The 19,826-nt window shown below is 38.9% G+C and overlaps 1 protein-coding gene across 2 annotated transcripts in view; it reads left to right on the top strand.

Moving 5' to 3' along the window:
• Nucleotides 1-19,826, top strand: part of nos1 (nitric oxide synthase 1 (neuronal)) — a 59,705-nt gene that overhangs the window by 36,338 nt on the left and 3,541 nt on the right. The window contains exons 8-28 of one of the 2 annotated variants that reach the window (XM_006803862.2): nucleotides 1,946-2,087; nucleotides 2,196-2,335; nucleotides 3,337-3,511; nucleotides 4,126-4,227; nucleotides 4,591-4,785; nucleotides 4,868-4,953; nucleotides 5,438-5,582; nucleotides 6,483-6,587; nucleotides 6,673-6,731; nucleotides 6,838-6,954; nucleotides 9,431-9,605; nucleotides 10,273-10,411; nucleotides 12,132-12,210; nucleotides 12,423-12,616; nucleotides 13,332-13,501; nucleotides 14,954-15,164; nucleotides 16,134-16,221; nucleotides 17,755-17,876; nucleotides 18,075-18,223; nucleotides 18,697-18,891; nucleotides 19,621-19,739. In XM_006803862.2, coding sequence (XP_006803925.2) covers nucleotides 1,946-2,087; nucleotides 2,196-2,335; nucleotides 3,337-3,511; nucleotides 4,126-4,227; nucleotides 4,591-4,785; nucleotides 4,868-4,953; nucleotides 5,438-5,582; nucleotides 6,483-6,587; nucleotides 6,673-6,731; nucleotides 6,838-6,954; nucleotides 9,431-9,605; nucleotides 10,273-10,411; nucleotides 12,132-12,210; nucleotides 12,423-12,616; nucleotides 13,332-13,501; nucleotides 14,954-15,164; nucleotides 16,134-16,221; nucleotides 17,755-17,876; nucleotides 18,075-18,223; nucleotides 18,697-18,891; nucleotides 19,621-19,739 — 2,907 coding nt within the window. Of the gene's footprint in view, nucleotides 1-1,945; nucleotides 2,088-2,195; nucleotides 2,336-3,336; nucleotides 3,512-4,125; nucleotides 4,228-4,590; nucleotides 4,786-4,867; nucleotides 4,954-5,437; nucleotides 5,583-6,482; nucleotides 6,588-6,672; nucleotides 6,732-6,837; nucleotides 6,955-9,430; nucleotides 9,606-10,272; nucleotides 10,412-12,131; nucleotides 12,211-12,422; nucleotides 12,617-13,331; nucleotides 13,502-14,953; nucleotides 15,165-16,133; nucleotides 16,222-17,754; nucleotides 17,877-18,074; nucleotides 18,224-18,696; nucleotides 18,892-19,620; nucleotides 19,744-19,826 lie in introns of those variants that run through there. The other variant, XM_087849344.1, reaches the window with a different exon arrangement.

Here is a 19,826-nt window from a genome sequence, read left to right as displayed (position 1 = left end):
CTTGTTTTCCTTTATTGTCTTTTCTTTGATTTGGTACAGCTCGCCATGTATTCTTTCCACTGCACTTGTTCCTCTCTCCATGTGTTGCCCCCATCACGCCACTCTTTCTCTGACTACCCTAACTTGACCCACTGTCCCATCTGTCAGCATTCTCTCTTAACGCTGTATCTGACACTATCTGCAGCCTGTCTATCTATTTGTCAGCATCTCAGCACCAATCATTGCCCTGTTGGTAAAGTGCCAGACCTTACTAACAAGCAGTCATTTGTCAGACCTGCAAAGCCTCACTCACTTTCTGCCAAGTCCTAATCACATGTGACACCTCATATTTACTTCTTGGATGATGGATAGCTTCTGACTCATTACTACACTTAGCCTGGCCTAAGGAAGTCAACTCAGATATACATGCTGAAAAGAGCCAATATAATATCCAGTCCACAGCTCTCTGGATGGCTGGCTTTAATATAAATGGCCACAGATTCAGAAATATGAATATAATTATCACATGGTGAATTGAAAAAAATAACTTGATTTTAAATAACTCCAAATAAACTATCATATAATAGTATCTTATATTTTTATAAAAAATACTGTGCTCTTGTATGATGCCCTCGGTCTACATACTGATAATATTATATAAAAAGTAGCACTGTACAAGGTAACAAGGTTTAAAAAGGTTGCAAATAAACAAAACATTTCATGTTTCTGAATATCTACCATTTTTCTAAAATCTCTATATAGTCATAAACTATTTATTAATTCTTTCAATATTAGAAGAGGAAGAGAGCTCACACATTTTAATTACTGGCCTTAAACCTGTCAATTATTCATTAGTAAGGAATTTATCAGCTGTTTAGAAATACTTATTAATAACTGTAATAACTCCTTTACATAATAGTGATAACTTTATAAAGAAAGAGACCATTTTAAAATGTATCATTACTTATGAAATGCAGATGTCAAATGGATCTGTGCCAAAATTACTTAACACAGAAAAACATTGCCTATACCGTAAAATTAGCCTATATATGTTAACTTTTCATATACAACTCTTGGCTTTATTTAGTTCTACACTTTATATAATTAAAGTAATTGGAAATTTAAAATGCAGACTTTATATTATTAATTATTATTTAATGATTGCATCCTTTGATTAGACCAAGACTGGAACAAAGGTGTACAGATGGTAAAATCAATAAATAAATCAGGTTTCTGTCCTGGACAACACCCCCAGTTGTACGACAAAAAAACAATAGAAATCATTATCCAAGTCAACAAAACAAACAAGGTGGAAGACTGAGGTGACAGAGGAAGCAAAATCTCAAGAATGCAGAATTTACTCCTGATTATTTCATTTATATCACCTCTTTTTCAACAATAAAGCAATTCCTGTTAAAAGAAGTCAGGTAGGTAGCTAAACTTGAAAAATGAACAAGTAAAACATTGGGGGTCACTGGGAGATAATAATATTTTGTCTCTATATGTTACTTTAACAATACAGCTGACACCTTACAAGGCTGTACAAGGCTTAATGTTCTACAGATGATGATTATTAACACAACTGGCACAGATTGACACCAGCTGCTTAGTATTCTCCCCCCCATACGACTTACAACCAGCTTAGTAGTATTAACACTTTGACCCGGTCACAGTATTAAACGGTAACAGTATCATGTGGAGCAGGCCAAAGGTAGCTAAGCTTTGGCACTTCTCTGAGTCTTTTGAGATACTGAAATTCATTTCCTTCAAGTTGATTACTGACACAGTGCTAACTATCTGTTTGGAGTGTTTAATATGTTGAGAAATTTCCAAATATTAATATATTTGGAACTTTTTCACCTTGACTTCAATATGGACAGAACCATAGCATATTAAAAAAATGTTGTGCCTATATTGCATATTAATAACATGTTTTGTATTAGCTTTTTCTGTTTGTTTTTTGCAGGTCAGCTATCACCATATTTCCTCAGAGGACAGATGGCAAACATGATTTTCGAGTGTGGAACAGTCAGCTGATTCGCTATGCTGGCTACAAACAGCCTGATGGACGGATCCTGGGAGATCCTGCTAATGTTGAATTCACAGAGGTACACATGAGGAGTCGTGCTATTAAATGAGTAAAGCAATTCTATAATGTTTTTTTTTCTTTTATTATCCTATTTGTTCTAAACTTACATGTAGTGTTTGGTCATTAGATTTGCATGCAGCTTGGATGGAAAGCTCCAAAGGGTCGTTTTGATGTTCTGCCCCTTCTGCTGCAAGCCAATGGGAATGACCCTGAGCTGTTTGAGATCCCTGAAGACCTCATTCTTGAGGTGCCAATCACACATCCAAAGTGAGTCATGTCTTTCATCTTGAAAATGCAAAAAAAGAAAAGAAAGAAAAAGAAAAAACATACAGAATCTAGCAAAAATAAGAAGAGAGGGGGCTGCATTAAAAGATCCACCCACTCAACATCTTTTAACAATACTTCTAAAACAATAGGGTGCTTTTAAGCCAAGAACTATGATTGGGTTATCGTCAGTTTCCAACTGTGCTGATTATTCCAAGAAAACACTGCTGCCTGTGCTTTATTTGTTGCTATGCCAGCTTTTGTGGTAACCATGGGGCTTGTTAGTGAAATTTTCACTTTCCTCCTGTTTTTTATTCTTATGTGTTCTATTACTTTTAAGAAAACTTTTTCAACAATAGCCACTGTACACATGTCATAAAAGCCATTGATATTTAAAGTGTTAAGCTGCTGCAGTCCTATAATACGTGCAATCACAGTGAAGAATTAGATATTACAGCTACAGAAGTTTTCACACCTTCAAAAAGCTATACAACAGGTTATCAGTGCATCACTGCATGCTACTGAGAATATTTCAGAATCCCTTGATGCACAATTCTCACTGTTAGACTCCCCTAAAATTGGCATCTCTTGCTCCATACCCTGCATCAGCTGGCCTTGAGCCTGGCAGCAGCTTGGCACAGGCCAGGACCACCAACGGTGTCTCATCATTACACAAGATTACACCCAGCTCTGGAAATAATGCACTGAGAGCAGTGTTATCAATCCCCTTAGAGATTGCAGGGAGTGAGTGGTGGGAGGTAGATTGAGGTCCAGCTTGCTCTGTCCAGCACTGACAGTTGATTTCTTTGTGTTAATGCTTGTTTTGGCTGTCGTCCCTTTTTAAATAATGTGTCTCAGGAGTAATTACTCACGCTCTTGAGGATTTTAGAGACCATTCACATCACTAATGAAGCAATGGACAAAATCCTAAATTCAGTAGGAATTATAATGAGTAGAATTATGTGAAATAGCAGCCCTTAGCTATCATGTCCCTGTTTGCTCAGGTTTGAGTGGTTTAAAGATCTGGGTCTGAAGTGGTACGGCCTCCCGGCGGTTTCCAACATGCTGCTGGAAATTGGCGGTCTGGAGTTCACGGGCTGCCCCTTCAGTGGCTGGTACATGGGCACAGAGATTGGTGTGAGAGACTTCTGTGACAGCTCACGCTACAACATTCTGGAGGTACAGTGTTGTGCCAAAATACAGTCATGTTCCATTGGAAGAAGAGAAAAGAATTTCAGGCACAGATTGACTGAAGCCATGTGCAGAGAAGAAAGCATGTATTGTGTCACTAAATGAGCCAGTCAGAATGCAGTTATTCTTCCTCCATGTTTTGTTGCAAATCCTTTAATATATAAAAAAACTGTGGTACTTTTGATATTGTGCAAAATATGTTTACCAATATATTTTCTATAGATGGGCAAATTGAATTGTAACCTATTTTGTAATATTTAACAATCAGATCTTCAAATTATTTTAGGGCATGCAGTATAAATATATATGTGACATAGCATATAATTAGGGAGACCAGAGTGTTTGCTATTTTTGCATGTATCACATTATTCTGACAAGTGAAGAAAATTTCAGTCAGAGTCGTCCAATTATGAAGAGCACTTCAGGGCACATGGGTGCCAGCTTTGGATTTGTCTGTGCTTGCAGTGATGACGAGGGCCATTTGCTTCAGTACAGCATGACCACAGCACAGCAACTCTACACAGAAATTAAATGCTAAAGTTTATGTCACTAAAATTTTCAGTCTCAGGTATGTCAGGTGTTTTTTTTTCTGTATTATATAGGAGGTGGCAAACAAAATGGCCTTAGACACCAGAAAGACATCCTCCCTTTGGAAAGATCAGGCACTCGTGGAGATCAATATTGCTGTCCTTCACAGCTACCAGGTATTGAAATCTGTGATTTGAAGTAAATAGATTTTTAACTTCTTAAAGTTTTTAGACAGCTCCTTGGAACAACAGCGCCTACTTGGAGTGTAAGTGGCTACGGCTGAGCAAATTCCATGGTGAAGTGTGTTAAGCCGTGTTTATAACAATTTGTTGGTGTCGAAATTACTAGATATTTGTGATCAAATTATAGCTTGATACTCCACTGGTTTATTACAAGATGTGCAGCTGTTTGTTTGTTAATAGCACTTGACCATTGTAAGCATTCAGTGTATCCATTTTAATGCACTCATGAATAATAATAAAACACTTATTTGGTTGTGACATAATTCATATCCATCCATCTATGCTACCTATTCTTAGACATGCAAAGTGACCATAGTAGACCATCATTCAGCCACAGAGTCCTTCATGAAGCATATGGAGAATGAGTTTCGGGTGCGAGGCGGCTGTCCTGGGGACTGGGTGTGGATTGTGCCTCCGATGTCAGGAAGCATCACGCCAGTTTTCCATCAAGAAATGCTTAACTACCACCTCAGCCCTTCTTTTGAGTACCAGGTGAGTAAATCATTCCACATACCACACACCATGAGATCTCTTTGATTTAAGATCACCTGATTTTTCTTCTCCTATGCAAAAGCCCGATCCATGGAATACCCACGTGTGGAAAGGGGTCAATGGGACACCCACAAAGAAAAGAGCCATTGGATTCAAGAAGCTTGCCAAGTAAGTGTGCTTGGTTTTACTTAATCATTAATTTCTTTTCCCTTTTTTTTGTCTTTGCACTGTAAGAGTCAAAGCTAAATTGCAACTCTAAATGTGAAAGATCACAAATGATTTGTATTTGTTAACTTAAGGCTAAGCAGGTATTCACTTTGCAAACAAAAGTTAGACACATGACAAAGACGCTGGCGTGCTCAGCAGTGAAATTCATCCAATCAACCCCTTAAGGAGTAATCAGAATTTTGTCAGTGTTTTGTTTGTGTATACATGCACTTGTGCGCGTGTTCTGCTATTATTATAATTGCCTTGAGGAGATGACAAGCTAGGTAATCACAACTGTCATCCATCCGTAGCTGTCTGCTACAGTGAACCAGCCTATTACTAATTTCAGAGGCTCAATAAGAAACTTTTTTTTTCTTTCTATTATTCAGTTGGTCTTCATCTTTGCTGCATCTCATTTGCATTGTCTTTCTCTTCACCTCTGCAGGGCTGTGAAGTTTTCAGCGAAACTCATGGGCCAAGCTATGGCCAAGAGGGTTAAAGCCACTATACTGTTTGCTACAGAGACGGGCAAGTCGCAAGATTATGCCAAAACGCTCTGTGAAATCTTCAAGCACGCCTTTGACGCAAAGGTACCCCTTGCTCCCACCTTGCATCATCATTTCCAAAGGTTGAGAACTAGCTTATGTATCACTGTTCTAATATCTAATTGAAAAAGGAGGAACTGAAAGACACCCCTCCCCCGAACCCCACTCTCTGGTTGATAAAGCTGAGCAGATGCCAGCTGAGTATAGATGACAAAAGGTCTGAAGAAAGAAAAGCCGATCTTTTGTTACATTTTCCTCTTGTCTCATGCAGTAAAGTGATGCAGGTTGGAGGCAAGACTTATCCACTAAAGCACAGAACAGGGTAGTAGTTTTAAGACAAAATCCTTCAGTGCCGCTGGGTGTGCAAATCTGTATACAAAAACCAAACAGAAACAAGAGAAAGAAGCTTCTCTCAAACACACACTATGGGATTTTTCCTCCCGGTCCTATCTTTATTTGCTCTTCCTGTTTTCCCAGTGTGATCAATCACACAAGGAGATTCATGCATGAAGATTTGTGCATGTGTGTGTCACTGTGAGTGGGCGTGTGCTGATGGATCGCAGGGCAGATGCAAACGCTTAGGGGGAATCTTGGTTGTTGTGGGGCTAGAGGCTTCTTTCTCTTCACGCCTTTGGTTGTGTGTCTTTGAGGCGTATATGCATGTGAAATGCAAGTGCGGCCCGTGGCAGACAAACACCATCATGCTGAGTGGTATGCATCATGGATGCTCAATGTGTGGCAGCAGCATATTATCATCTCGTTAGAGGCGAGGACAGAGTGGTCATTACAACCTCCTCCTCTGCCAGCGGCTATGTGTTCAGCCTTAATTTACACGCTCAAGTCAGCTGTCATTTGGAGTCTGTGTCTAGGAAACAAGAGTGAGATAAACACTACACCATCTAAGTCGCTAAGCTTCCATCAGTACAACGCTCTTTTTTCCTGCAGGTTATGTCTATGGATGAATATGATGTTGTGGACCTGGAGCATGAAACACTGGTTTTAGTGGTGACCAGCACATTTGGGAATGGTGACCCACCTGAGAATGGAGAGGTATTTATGAATACTTAATACTTGTCAGTTATTGGGAGCTCAGCAGACACTTCTAATTGTATGTGTTTGCTCTTTTTTGCTGTAGAAATTTGGAGCCGCCTTAATGGAAATGTGCCACCCAACAACAAACACAGAAGATAGGAAGTGAGTTTGATATCTCAATCCAGCTTTTAATGTTTACTTAAGTACTTATTTTTTGTCCCTTGAGTTAAAAGCCTGTGCGTGCCTCTGCTTTTTTCTTATTTTCTAGGAGCTACAAGGTCCGTTTTAACAGTGTTTCCTCTTACTCTGACACTCGGAAATCATCCAGCGATGAACCAGAAACCAAAATTAACTTTGAGAGCACCGGACCACTTGCTAATGTCAGGTAAACAAAGCAAACTAAACAAACATAACAGGTGTTTATGTGCAAATCTATCCTAAATTATCAAACAGGAAAGCAAGGAAATCTGGAAGGAAAACTACAAAAAATGCTTATGCTAAATAGGATAGGCACATGCTATGCTCATAGTCAATGAAATGCTGCAAAAAGAATGGTTAAATGTTGGCTTAATATCCAGGCACATTCACTTTGAAACATCAAATGGGATACATAATACATAAATATGGATTTATCATCTAATCAGTAAAAAATCTTTGAAAGTTTAATTAGTTTTAGTTCTTTCTGTTCACCTCTTGTGCAGATAACAGTAGAGCCTTTGTAATGCAGGTAGCAGCATAATTGTAACTGTAATGTGATTACTGAATTTATTACAGTAATGTGTTACATTATTACATTACTAAAACAATGTAATGTAACACATTAAATAAATTGATTACAGTAATGTATTACTTTTGAACTTGGTCCAACCAGTACTGGTGGTAGGGAATTAGACTGCAGTGTAAAGAAATGAATAGCTCCTTTAGCAAGTTAGCAAGGAAACCCTTTAATGGAGATAAATGATGTCAACTGTCACCATGCCTGGTTTAATAAAATTAGCAAGCTGAATGGGTCCACCAGCAATATCAGATTAACATGTATAAGAAATCATGTGGTTGTCTGAATACACAAAGTTTAGTGAGCTGTTTTGATAATACACAACTTAATTTTTTAATCAATATATTAAAACCCCCAGTAGATATTCAGTTAACTGTGTAATACACTGTAAAATACTTTTTATTAAAAAAGTAAAGGTGCAGGTCTGTTATATGGAGCTTATGAAAAGCTGTGTTTTAGAGCTACGTTGCCCTCACAAGACACCAACTAAACATCTCATATTGTGGAATATGATGGATTACTTTAGGTTAAATATAATATAAATTATTTACAATGAGCTCAGATGTAAACATGTGCAGCAGTAATATTGATCCATATAACACTAACAGGGAACATTTCTCTGCACTTTTACTTTTGAGACTTAAAATCTGCCAGTACGTGTTGTGAAGTGTTTTTCATAGTGTGGCGTTTCTACTTTTACTTTAAGAATGGTTCTACAAAATTCATCCACCACTCATCATGGTCATCTGATGGTAAATATTTTATAAATATAAAAGTAATAACATCTTGAAATTCTTCAGCCCAGAAGGAGTACAGAATGGTGAAGATGTCCTGGAAGGGTGCACCAAGAAGTATGACCCTGTGATCTTATATCAAAAAATAAAAGACAGGCAACAAAAAATCAGGTCTGGTCCAGTTACAGTAGCGTGTTTTAAACGGTGAAGGAAGATTTTTTTTTCTTTCCTTTTTTCCTGGAGGGATTGGTGATGGTAATGGTGGTGGTGGTGATGGTAAATGGTGGTCATCATCTGTGCTTGCTGTAAATTATTAGTTATTATCAATCTCTTGCTCTGTTTCACAATGTGTCTTTGTCCCGTCTTCCTCCCCTCACCCCCCAACCAGTTGAGCCAGGTTCTGCAGGAAGTTTCTTCTTCTTTCTTAAAGCACCAAATCCACACTTTTAAGCTTAAATTTCAAAACTTACATTTTAACTACTGATTTTATCTACTGTTCTGATTTTATCTGTTTTGATTTTATATACTGTTTTGTTTGTTTGTTAATTAGTTAGTTTGTTTGTTTGCTTGTTTTAATCAATTTTAAATCATGCTTTTTATTTGTTTTTGTTTCTAATGTCTCTGTAAAGCACTTTGAATCACCTTGTTGTTGAATTGTGCTATACAAATAAACTTGCCTTGCCTTGCCTGTTAAAAGGGAGCTTTTCGTTCCCACTGTCAGCAGTGCTTGCTCATAGGGGGTCATATGACTGTTGGGGTCTGTTTTTCTTTGTATTATTGTAGGGTCTTTACCTTACAATATAAAGCGCCTTGAGGCAACTGTTGTTTTGATTTGGCACTATATATATAAAATAAAATTGAATTGAATTAAATTGAGTTCCAGTATGTGTAAATGGAGGGTTTTCCTTGTAGCGTTTCCTCAGTGTATACTCCACATGAGGATGGCTATAAAACTCCTTTCGGATAAAAATCTTATTGCAGCTGACAGTTTGCTGATCAGCTAAGGAAGAAAAGACAACAGAGATTTTGCTCAAACTTGGATCAGATGTGAGGTGACTTCCTCACGGCAAAGAAGTGGAAAGAGATGTTGTCTGCCTTCAAAAAACAAAGTGATCTGTTTCATGTTTATGTCCATCTAAACTCAGACAGGACACGTATTTATAAATACATTAGCTATTTTCAACTGTTTGACATATTCTGAGAGGAAGGAAAGCGCAAGTTTCTAACATGGACACAGTGGTGGTGGTTTGCAGTTGTGTATGTTTGTGTTTTATTTGTTGTTGTTGTTGTTTTTTAACACTACCTGTCTCTCAGGCTCTGTGTTTTCTTCATATATGTGTGTCTCTGTTTAGGTTCTCGGTGTTTGGCCTTGGCTCCAGGGCCTACCCACACTTCTGCGCCTTTGCCCACGCTGTGGACACACTGTTTGAAGAGCTGGGGGGTGAGCGCATCCTACGCATGGGAGAGGGAGATGAGCTGTGTGGCCAGGAGGAGTCATTCAGAACATGGGCCAAGAAAGTTTTTAAGGTTGGTTTCCTGGGCTGAGACCCTTTGGGCGTGGTTAAAGGTGGTGTATTTGGAAAGTGTACATTATGAACCTAGAGTTAAGCATTATCTCAAGACCGGTATGTTAGTTACTTGTCAAGTAGCTGTTCATCCCAGTACAATCCTCTTTCTGTTTTGTTTTTTTTCTTGGAGATTATGTATCGGAATTTCAGGAGCGGGCCCACGCCTCCAAACACACTCATTCCAGGTGTCATCTATATAGGTTCCCCCACTTCTGCAAGCTGTTTATTCTCGTTTACGTGCCCCACCCTCCCTCTGTCCTTGTTCTCAATTCTTTAACTTCTTCATTTCTATTTAGTACATGGGGATCTGCCAGGCCCGGGAGCCGTCGCCAGTCCCCTTCAAGGCCTTCCCCAAACTGCAGCTCAGTTCATGTCAAAGCATTTTTACCTACTAAAACGCTGTCAAACCTAAAATGAGGACGTGGGCCCAGCTAGTGAATTTTTATTTCTGCAAACAGTGCAACAGATCAGATCAAACTGTCTTCCCACTCCTTTAAAACCGCTGCAACAGTCAAGCTAGCATTTAAAATATTGTGCTTATATATGACCTTGACATTGCGATGACACATATAATCTTGGAGGGTTCCCAACTCTTTTGTTTATCTTCCCTGTGGCTGCTCGTGAAGGCTGCCTGCGATGTATTCTGTGTTGGTGATGACGTGAACATCGAGAAGGCCAATGACTCCTTAATCAGCAATGATCGCAGCTGGAAGAAGAGCAAGTTCCGCTTGACTTACACGGCCGAGGCCCCAGCCCTCACAGAAGGTGAAAGTTCCTCTTGGTACTTAGTTACAAAATGCTTGTGGCAACTTAATATTAAAGGGGAAAGTTTATCTGTACAAAATACCTGTAATTGATCAGCAGTGTGGTAGTGCGGTTATTGATAAAGATGAGTCACTCAGCCTTTACGTGACCTGAAGCTGAGATTTGTGGCCCTGGTGTGAGAAAATCAAAATGAGATTATAATGGGATTTTGAGAACTTTTCCCTGGAGGTCTCAAGTTCAAAGTACTGGACCAGATTTGAAGTGGCTCTGTTACTTAATTTCCATAAATTCATTTGGTACTTCGGCACCTTCAAACTGACAGATTGTGACGTAAGCTTGGGGGTGGGCAGACTGGGACCCATTCACTAGTCTGCTCATTTAGCCCTGGGACCAAAGGGTAGCATTCCAGGACTTGGTCAGAGGATATCAGAGGATATTCCCTTCCTTGTTGAGAGAGATTAAAAGGTTGGGATCTGAAGCGAAATGGCAAATATTTCAGTATAAAGTGAGAAATATCCATAAATTTGTTCTGATTCTTTTTTGATATTACAACAATTTTACACAATTTGGCAAGCTGTGTCTTTGATGTTATTAATGATGTTAATGTTTGTGAAGTTCTTCAGTTAGAATTTTTTATGTAGTTTGATTTGGCTTATTAGTGCTGTGGAATATAATAGTATTTGAAAAAGAATCGATGTTTTATCCATGAATACATAGTATTCATCATCATCATCATCATCAACTTTATTTATAAAGCACTTTAAAAACAACCACAGCTGACACGAAGTGCTGTACATTTGAACTGTAAAATAAAATTACATAAGATATAAGTAAAAACCAAATAAAATAAGAGTGAAATCATTAAATAACTACTTCAATTAAAAGAGAAACTAAGTCTCGCTGAGGTTAAAAGCCAAGGAATAAAAGTGGGTTTTAAGACGTGATTTAAAAGTGGACAGTGAAGGGGCCTCTCTAATGTGCATGGGCAAATTATTCCATAATTTTGGAGCCACAATAGAGAAGGCCCTGTCCCCTCTGAGCTTCCTCCTGGATCTCGGTACCTCCAGGAGCAGCTGGTCAGCTGGTCAACATAATATGTCTGTGTAGCAACTTTGCTACAAATTCATTGCATTGTCTTTGCCAAAGTAGAGAGTTGTTTACATTATGCCATTATGTTAAGTTTGGATCCTGACTCTCTGAACTATATAGGGCTGGGCTGATACCCTTTTTGTGCCCTTACCTTTACCCTTTATGTACAGACACTCTCATATCTGTACATAAAGCTTCTTATCAATCTCTCCCAGAAAGAAATCAAAGAAGTATTTTTTTCCAAGAAGAACAGGTCTGTTGATCAATCCATAAATCATGTATTATTTATGTCTGCTAACAGCATTATACAGCATTCACAAGAAGAAGGTTTATGGAGCAAAGATGCTTGAATCTCATAATGTGACAGTTGTTTACATTATGCCATTATGTTAAGTTTGCATCCTGACTCTCTGAACTATATGTACAGACATGGGAGTGCCTGTGGATATAGGGCTGGGCTGATACCCTTTTTGTGCCCTTACCTTTACCCTTTATGTAGAGACACTTCCATTTCTGTACATAAAGCTTCTTATCGGTCTCTCCCAGAAAGAAATCAAAGAAGTATTTTTTCCAAGAAGAACATGTCTATTGATCAATCCATAAATCATGTATTATTTGTGTCTGCCAACAGCATTATACAGCATTCACAAGAAGAAAGTTTATGGAGCAAAGATGCTTGAATCTCAAAATTTACAAAGTCCAAAATCAAAGTAAGTATGCATTTACACGTGAAACACTTTTCAGACAAAAACACTTTGTCGCATATTTGTACGTTTTATCAAAATCGTAAACTAACGTTCAGTTCGTCTAATGGATTCTTCTGGTGTCCAACTCATTCATTGTTTACAGTGACATTTTAACTAAATGGAACAGACTGAAAATGGTGCAATGTTATTTCCTAAATCTCTGATCCCTTTCATAGTCGCTCCACCATATTTGTGCGGTTACACACAAACAACCACGACAGCCTGCGCTACAAGCCTGGCGACCATCTGGGCATCTTCCCTGGCAACCATGAGGACCTGGTAACAGCTCTCATAGAAAAACTGGAGGATGCTCCACCTGTCAATCAAATCGTCAAAGTGGAGTTCTTGGAGGAGAGAAACACTGCCCTAGGTGGGTATTAGCAAAGTCATGCTACTTTGTGAAAACAGTAGGCATGCAATCACGAGAATGGCATTTTAAAATCTGGGCAGGTTGTCAAAATCCAAATGTAAATAAGAAGTCACAGCAGACATCATGAAGTCACACTTTAGCAGGATATCCATGCCCAGAAATTTTTCAGTGAACTGCATATTGGCAAACAGTTGTGGTGACACCGGGTGACTTAACTGTGATTTTCTCTGTGACTGTGATGCAAGACATTTGCTAAACACAGGATTAGTGCTTATTCAAAATGCATCTCCACAATTCAAGCCCTTGTTGTTAACAACTCTCACTGTATCTAATTTTCTTTCAATTCGAGGATCACATGTTCCATACTGCTGCTTGCATTTTGGTTGTACTTGGTGTGTTGTGTATAACGTGTTAGCAAATGCTTATCACACAGAGAAATGCTTCTGATCTTCTGACTGGTTTGATACTGATTCTCAAGCTAGTTCATTTTCAGTCAACAAATTCCACATTGTCTAGCATTAGATCAAGTAGCAGGAAAACAGCATTGCAAAGACCTTTTGCAGCAAAAACCTCCCAAAAAACAAGCCAGCAAAAAAACTGCACACACACAGACTGCTCTTATAGTTTGTTACCTCAATTTTTTTCTTTCATGTTACACATATAACCTAGTACATCATATGAATTAACTCAACTTTAACCTTATAATTTTCTGCAGGTGTAATCAGTAACTGGACAAATGAGACCCGTATCCCTCCCTGCACCATCTACCAGGCTTTCCAGTATTTCATGGATATCACCACTCCACCGAGCCCTGTGCTGCTCCAGCAGTTTGCTGCTCTAGCAACCAATGACAAACAAAGAAAGAAACTAGAGATCCTCAGTAAGGTAAATTCACTTAGTTTTCAATGTTACCATTTAATAATAATAATAATGGATTGCATTTATATAGCGCTTTTCAAGGAACCCAAAGTTGGACACTAGAAGAATCCATTAGACGAACTAACTGAACGTTAGTTTACGATTTTGATAAAATGTACAAATACGCGACAAAGTGTTTTCGTCTGAAAAGTGTTTCACGTGTAAATGCATACTTACTTTGATTTACACTGAGCTTTCAAATGGCTGAGCTGCAGCAGCGCTGAGTGCTTGAACTTGTTTTGCGACCAAACACATAAGGGATTTCCGATGTGTGCATGTGGGCTGTATCCAAAGATATGTTCTCCCATTTCCAATCTGAGATGAAAATGTATGCATATTTTTAGATCACTTTTCCAAGAACTGTTCTATAAAAAGTCACCATGTGCTTAAGCTTCAACAGTAACCAACACATTCCCTGTGTTTCAAAATAAGAGAATATGGCAGATAGTTTTATGTGTCTCATAGCTGATTTGGTGCTCTTTGCACCAAGAGTACGTACAGTAGGAGTTAGCTGGCGCCAAATTAAAGCCGTTGATCGTTCTAACCCAGAGCCATCCCCCCTTGCAGTGCCTCCCACTATTCACTCTCCATTTTTGTCAATGTGTGGAAAAGGCTGGATGAGGCCAAGCAGTGACTCATATGCTCATACACAGAATTATTGTCACCAAAGCAAGAGGGAAAGATGGCAGGCTTCTGAATTCAGAAAGAAGAAATTGTACAGTAGAAACAGCACTGCAGAACATGTTTTAATGAGTTAAATCTAAAGTTCATTCCTTACAGGAATAATTGTTTTGTTTTTTAACATTTCTCTTCTTGTTTTTCCAAGCAATACAAAGCAGACATGTTGCCACGTCTGGCTTATTCTCTTCTTTAAAAAAAGTTAATTAAACAAATCTATCAGCTTCTCATATCTGTACAGTCCCACGCCCCCTTCTGTTTATCAAGGTTAAAAAGCCCAGGCCCCAAAGTGCTTATGGTGTTAGAGTTTTGCTAATTATGCATTAGGTGCTTCAAACTGTCTTTTAAGCTGATATTGTGGACCACACCAGTGGGTTCTCAATGGGCATTTTGTCGCTCATTAGCAGCTTGAGAACAAAGCAAAAGTTGGTAACATATCAAAGGTTTTTTAGCCTGATGGCAGTGCTCTACTTTCCTCACATCCAAATGTCAGCGATGACACACAGAAACAGTTGGGCAGTGAATGGTGAATAGCTCTGTTTGTGGCTGCCTCCTGCTCCTGAGTGAGAAATGTTTACAGATCCAAAAGAGGAAACTATTCTCTTCTTTTCAGTTTTCTGTTGGAGCATTGATTTCTTAGTTTGAACGACAATAATTCAATAACTTAGCATGACTAAAACTATATCAAGAAATGTCAGCCGATACCTTTGTACCACATTGTCTTTCTCTGTGACACTCCAGGGCTTGCAGGAGTATGAGGAGTGGAAGTGGTACAACAATCCCACACTGGTGGAGGTGCTAGAAGAGTTTCCTTCTATCCAGATGCCCTCCACTTTGCTGCTAACCCAGCTGCCTCTTCTGCAGCCTCGCTACTATTCTATCAGCTCCTCTCCAGACCTGCACCCAGGGGAGATCCATCTCACAGTGGCTGTGGTCTCCTATCGCGCCAGAGGTAAGGCCCTTGTACTTGAACTGCTCTAATTCCTGTCCAAGAATTTAAAAGCTGTGTAGGCGTAGCTTCAGATGCTTAGGTCTTCTCAGCTGCCTGGAGAGGTTAATTTTAGTCTACTCAGAAGACTTTTGATAGTCTGAAGTATTATGCATGTGGGTTTTATCCACATGTCAAGAATGTAAATTATACAGATATCAAGGTAATGAATATATTGCAGTTATTGGTTTATTTTTCTTCATTTAACTAGAAAGTATTCTGATATTTAAACATCTTTTTCAGTGATCATGTATTTTAAAGTACTAGACATACTAGACATTTCTCAAACCAGTGCAGGCCTGGTATATATTTTGGTTAAGTTAAGTCTTTGCCATGGATAAAAGGCACTGTGCCATAGCTCCTTCAAGGCTACTGCAAGGATTAAAAAAGAAAAATGACTCAGACTCTCTGAAAACCTTCCGAAGCTACAAGAAAATTGATTGGAAGTTATCTTAGAATGTAAGTCTGCTTTACAAGGCAGCCAAAACAAAACTGTAAAAACCAGAAACACGCACTGGGAGAAAGACTTTACATATTCTGTTTATAAATATGGCCACAAGCACAAACAGTATATTTCAGTGTACTTCACTGCATTATTTAGGGCACGATTTAAGTGTTGTTTTTAGCACCACTGTGGCAGTATATAATCTCAGCCTGTAAAGTAGTCAGTAAACATTACTATACCTTTTAACTGCTATCTTCTCCCACCTGTAATGTGCACTTATGTGAACATATTACTATGATTGTATAAGCAACAGCTGAATTACTGTAATTTCCCTTTAGAGAAAGAGCGTGAGGAAGAGGTGAAGATGGCTATAGCCTTGAACACATGTTAGGACCACTCTTTTCCTGTTAGTTTGTACGCTTAAAAAGAGTGGGAGGCAGAGGGGAGAGAAAAAGGTAAAGTGCTTGCTCGGTAATCATCTCTTTCAGATGGAGAGGGACCAATCCATCATGGAGTGTGTTCATCGTGGCTTAACAGGATAGAGAAGGGGGAGATGGTGCCGTGCTTTGTCCGAGGGTAAATATCAAAGTGTTTTTACAAGAAATTTTAAGGCAATGCAATCTAATCTATAGTAATTTGCAAAAGTCTTTAGCCAACCCTTTATTTTGTTATATTTTCTAAGAGAATGGGAAGTAGGTGCAGCAATTTACTGAAGCATGCAAACATACACATGCAAACAGAATAAAAGCTGGTATATCAGGTACAATTCTAAAGAGCTTAAAAGTCAGTATTTGGTAAGAATTTGGTAAGTCTTTTTTTAAGTAAGCCTTGTGGTCATCGCTTCAAATATTCTTCTGGAATAGTTCCGCGGACTTCTTGAAGGACATTCAAAGCTCTTCTTTGGATGTTACCCACTTTTTGTGATAATGTCTGTCAAGATGATCCCGCACTGCTTCAAGAATGTTGAGGTCCGTTCTTTGGGGAGGCCAGTCCATGACTGGTGGTGTGTTTTCAGTGTTTTTTCTATCCAGGTGTGTTTTTACTGCATTGACAGTTCGCTTGATTGGTAACAGCTTCATTTTTCAGCATGACAATAGATCCAGACATTTTTCCAGATGGTAAACCTCACAGCACATTTATACATTTATAATTCCATTCATTTTTACAAGATCCCCAACAACACTGGCTGAAATGCACACACTATTTCCTGCAGAGATATGCCAATTTTTTGTCTAGGAGCCCTTTGAGAATCATCTTTTTCGTACAAAGGTACAATTTTAGGCAGCCAGTGTTTAAAGAAAAGCTTTGAAAGACCTTTAGAAATCCTGGAGAACTGTTGTTCAAGGCCACATTAAAAAATACAAGTCTGGCTCCTTGGAAACATTTCATGACACGTGAAAAGGTGATGTTTGACAAAGTAAGCTGATTTGCCAAGATAGGTACCACTCTCTTGTCTGCATGCATCATATAGAGCTAATATGATTATCAATTCATTCCTTAAGACTAAAAGTGGAAATAAAAATAACCAAAATATTTGCTGTTAAAGTTCTCGAATTAGTACCTTTTATCTTTTTATGTAAAACAACTCATTTTTATCTTACCAGGAGTGTTCTTTGTAAAATTTATAAGTTTACAGTGAATAAACAAAATAAATGTGCCAATTAGTGAGTTTTAGAGGCAATGAAAGGATTAGGGGAATCTTGACATCAAGCTATACTTAGCTTGATGCCCCCCGACCGTGGCTCAAGAGTTGGCAGTCTTGTAATCGGAAGGTTACCGGTTCGAGCCCCGGCTCGGACAGTGTCGGTCGTTGTGTCCTTGGGCAACGACCTCTGCGCCATGGCCAGAGGGGCCGATGGCGCGATATGGCAGACTCACTTCTGTCAGTCTGCCCCAGGGCAGCAGTGGCTACAACTGTAGCTTGCCTCCACCAGTATGTGAATGTGAGAGTGAATGAATAGTGGAATTGTAAAGTGCTTTGAGGGTCTTGAAAAGCCAATATAAATGCAATCCATTATTATTAAAAAATACTCTATTATTCCTTTATTACATTTTATAGTCTCCATGGTAATTTGTTGGATGTTGTTTGTGTGTGTGGCATTATTTTAGTGCACCATCATTCCAGCTTCCCATGGACAACCAAGCACCTTGCATCCTTGTGGGTCCAGGAACAGGGATTGCCCCATTCAGAAGCTTCTGGCAACAAAGACTATATGACCTTGAACAAAACGGTTGGAATTTCCTTCTCCCTCAATCCTTAGAGAGTTACTTTTGACCAACTTATAAAAAGACTTTGCAATGTATTTTCAGTGCTTATAGATTTATTCTTCAAATTAAAGTGATAATGTAATTTTGACACTTGTACTCTGGATATCACTTCTGCATTTCCATCCAGAGCAACAAAGTAACTCTTACCTCTTATCTTCAAGGGATGAAATCCTGCCCAATGATACTGGTGTTTGGTTGTCGGCAGTCTGAGATGGACCACATCTACAAGGAGGAGACCATACAGGCCAAGAATAAAGGGGTGTTTAAGGAGCTCTACACAGCCTATTCCAGAGAGCCTGGCAAACCAAAGGTACAAGCACTAAACACGAAAGTCGCTTGTAACATCTGTCTCTGGCTTGTTTAGGTAGAAATAAATTCACAAATTTGAGATGACTGGATAAATACTTCTGTAGATATAGTGGATTTTTACTTACCAATGTCATTCTGCTGATACATTTTCTTATATATATTTGTCTTTGTTCTCTTTATGCTCTATGCTTCCTTTGTTGTTGTGATTGATTCTTGTTTTGTTCACAGTTCTGTTACTTTTAGCAGTGACAGTCAATACACGGATTTGAAAAGAAGAACAAAATCCACGGAGCATAATTTTTCTTACTCTTAGGTTGCTTTGTTCCTGCGCATATCAGTCTTTAGGTGGCAGTTTGCAAATTTTACTTTGTGTGTAGTGTCCTGACTCAGTTTTTCACATTGTTTCCTTCTCTGCTATTTTCATGCTTCAGTTCTCCATGCACACTCATCATTTCTTCACTGCCTCTCTGTCAGAAATATGTACAGGATGTACTGCGCGAGCATCTGTCAGAGACGGTGTACGAGTGCCTGAGGCAGGAGGGTGGACACATCTACGTGTGTGGGGATGTGACAATGGCAGGAGATGTTCTCAAGACTGTCCAGCAAATCATCAAGCAGCAGGGCAACATGAGCCTGGAGGATGCTGGCTTCTTTATCAGCAAGCTTCGGGTAAGAGTGGCGGAGTTCTCTCTGCAATATCATCCCTGTTATGTTCATGCTCATACTCCATTCTACCTTACTGAACTGTGAAGTAAACTTAATGTAAGGGAGATTCTAGAGTTAGTTAAAATACCTGATCAGCTGTGAAAATACTAAATGTAAGATGCTATCCATCATTGCAAAGGTAATGTTGTTTAAGGACTGTATATGGACATAAGCCCGATCACCCACTGGTATGTGAGGTCCTGTTTTGAAACCTTACCTCTATTTTTTTTTTTTTTAGCATTTTGGCTCTAAAGTGTAACCATATGTTATCATGTTGTTTTAGCTCACATTGGTGTTTTTGCCACTGCAGGTCCATTTTGTCAATATTGGTCATACTATGATCAGAAAGAAGGGTTATCTGATGTTTGCCCATTGGCTAATGACCTGTGATTGACAAGTGATTAACCAGTGTGTATGCAGTTTCACATTCAGACCCACCCATCTCTCGTCACACCTGGCTTCAAATTACTCATCTTTATATTTCAAAACATGACTTCAGAAATCGATGGATGACATCATGGTAGCCAGCATCTTTGGCTAGCTTGCTTGTCATGGTCATTTCCCATAGAATCCCATTTTAAAAGGTATATCTACAGCCTGCTAGAGAAAACGTATTATTATGCTACCAAACACACACACACATCTGGTAAACAATTACTCAGCTTTGTCTCGCTACCAATCTGTTGTCGTTAGGATGAGAATCGCTATCACGAGGACATCTTTGGTGTCACCCTGCGCACCTACGAGGTCACCAACCGTATTCGTTCAGAGTCCATAGCCTACAATGAGGAGAGCAAAAAAGACTCAGATGAGTAAGTGTTCTACATTTCCAGTATTTTTTGTTTCTTTTCACATTTAGTATGTTACAAAACTGTTCTGAAATGTCAGTAAAAGTCAGA

The sequence above is a fragment of the Neolamprologus brichardi genome, chromosome 12, assembly GCF_056152115.1.
Source record: "Neolamprologus brichardi isolate AB-2024 chromosome 12, ASM5615211v1, whole genome shotgun sequence".
Taxonomy (NCBI): domain Eukaryota; kingdom Metazoa; phylum Chordata; class Actinopteri; order Cichliformes; family Cichlidae; genus Neolamprologus; species Neolamprologus brichardi.
Note: the sequence above shows the minus strand (reverse complement) of the source record. Positions and strands in the feature narration are given on the sequence as shown.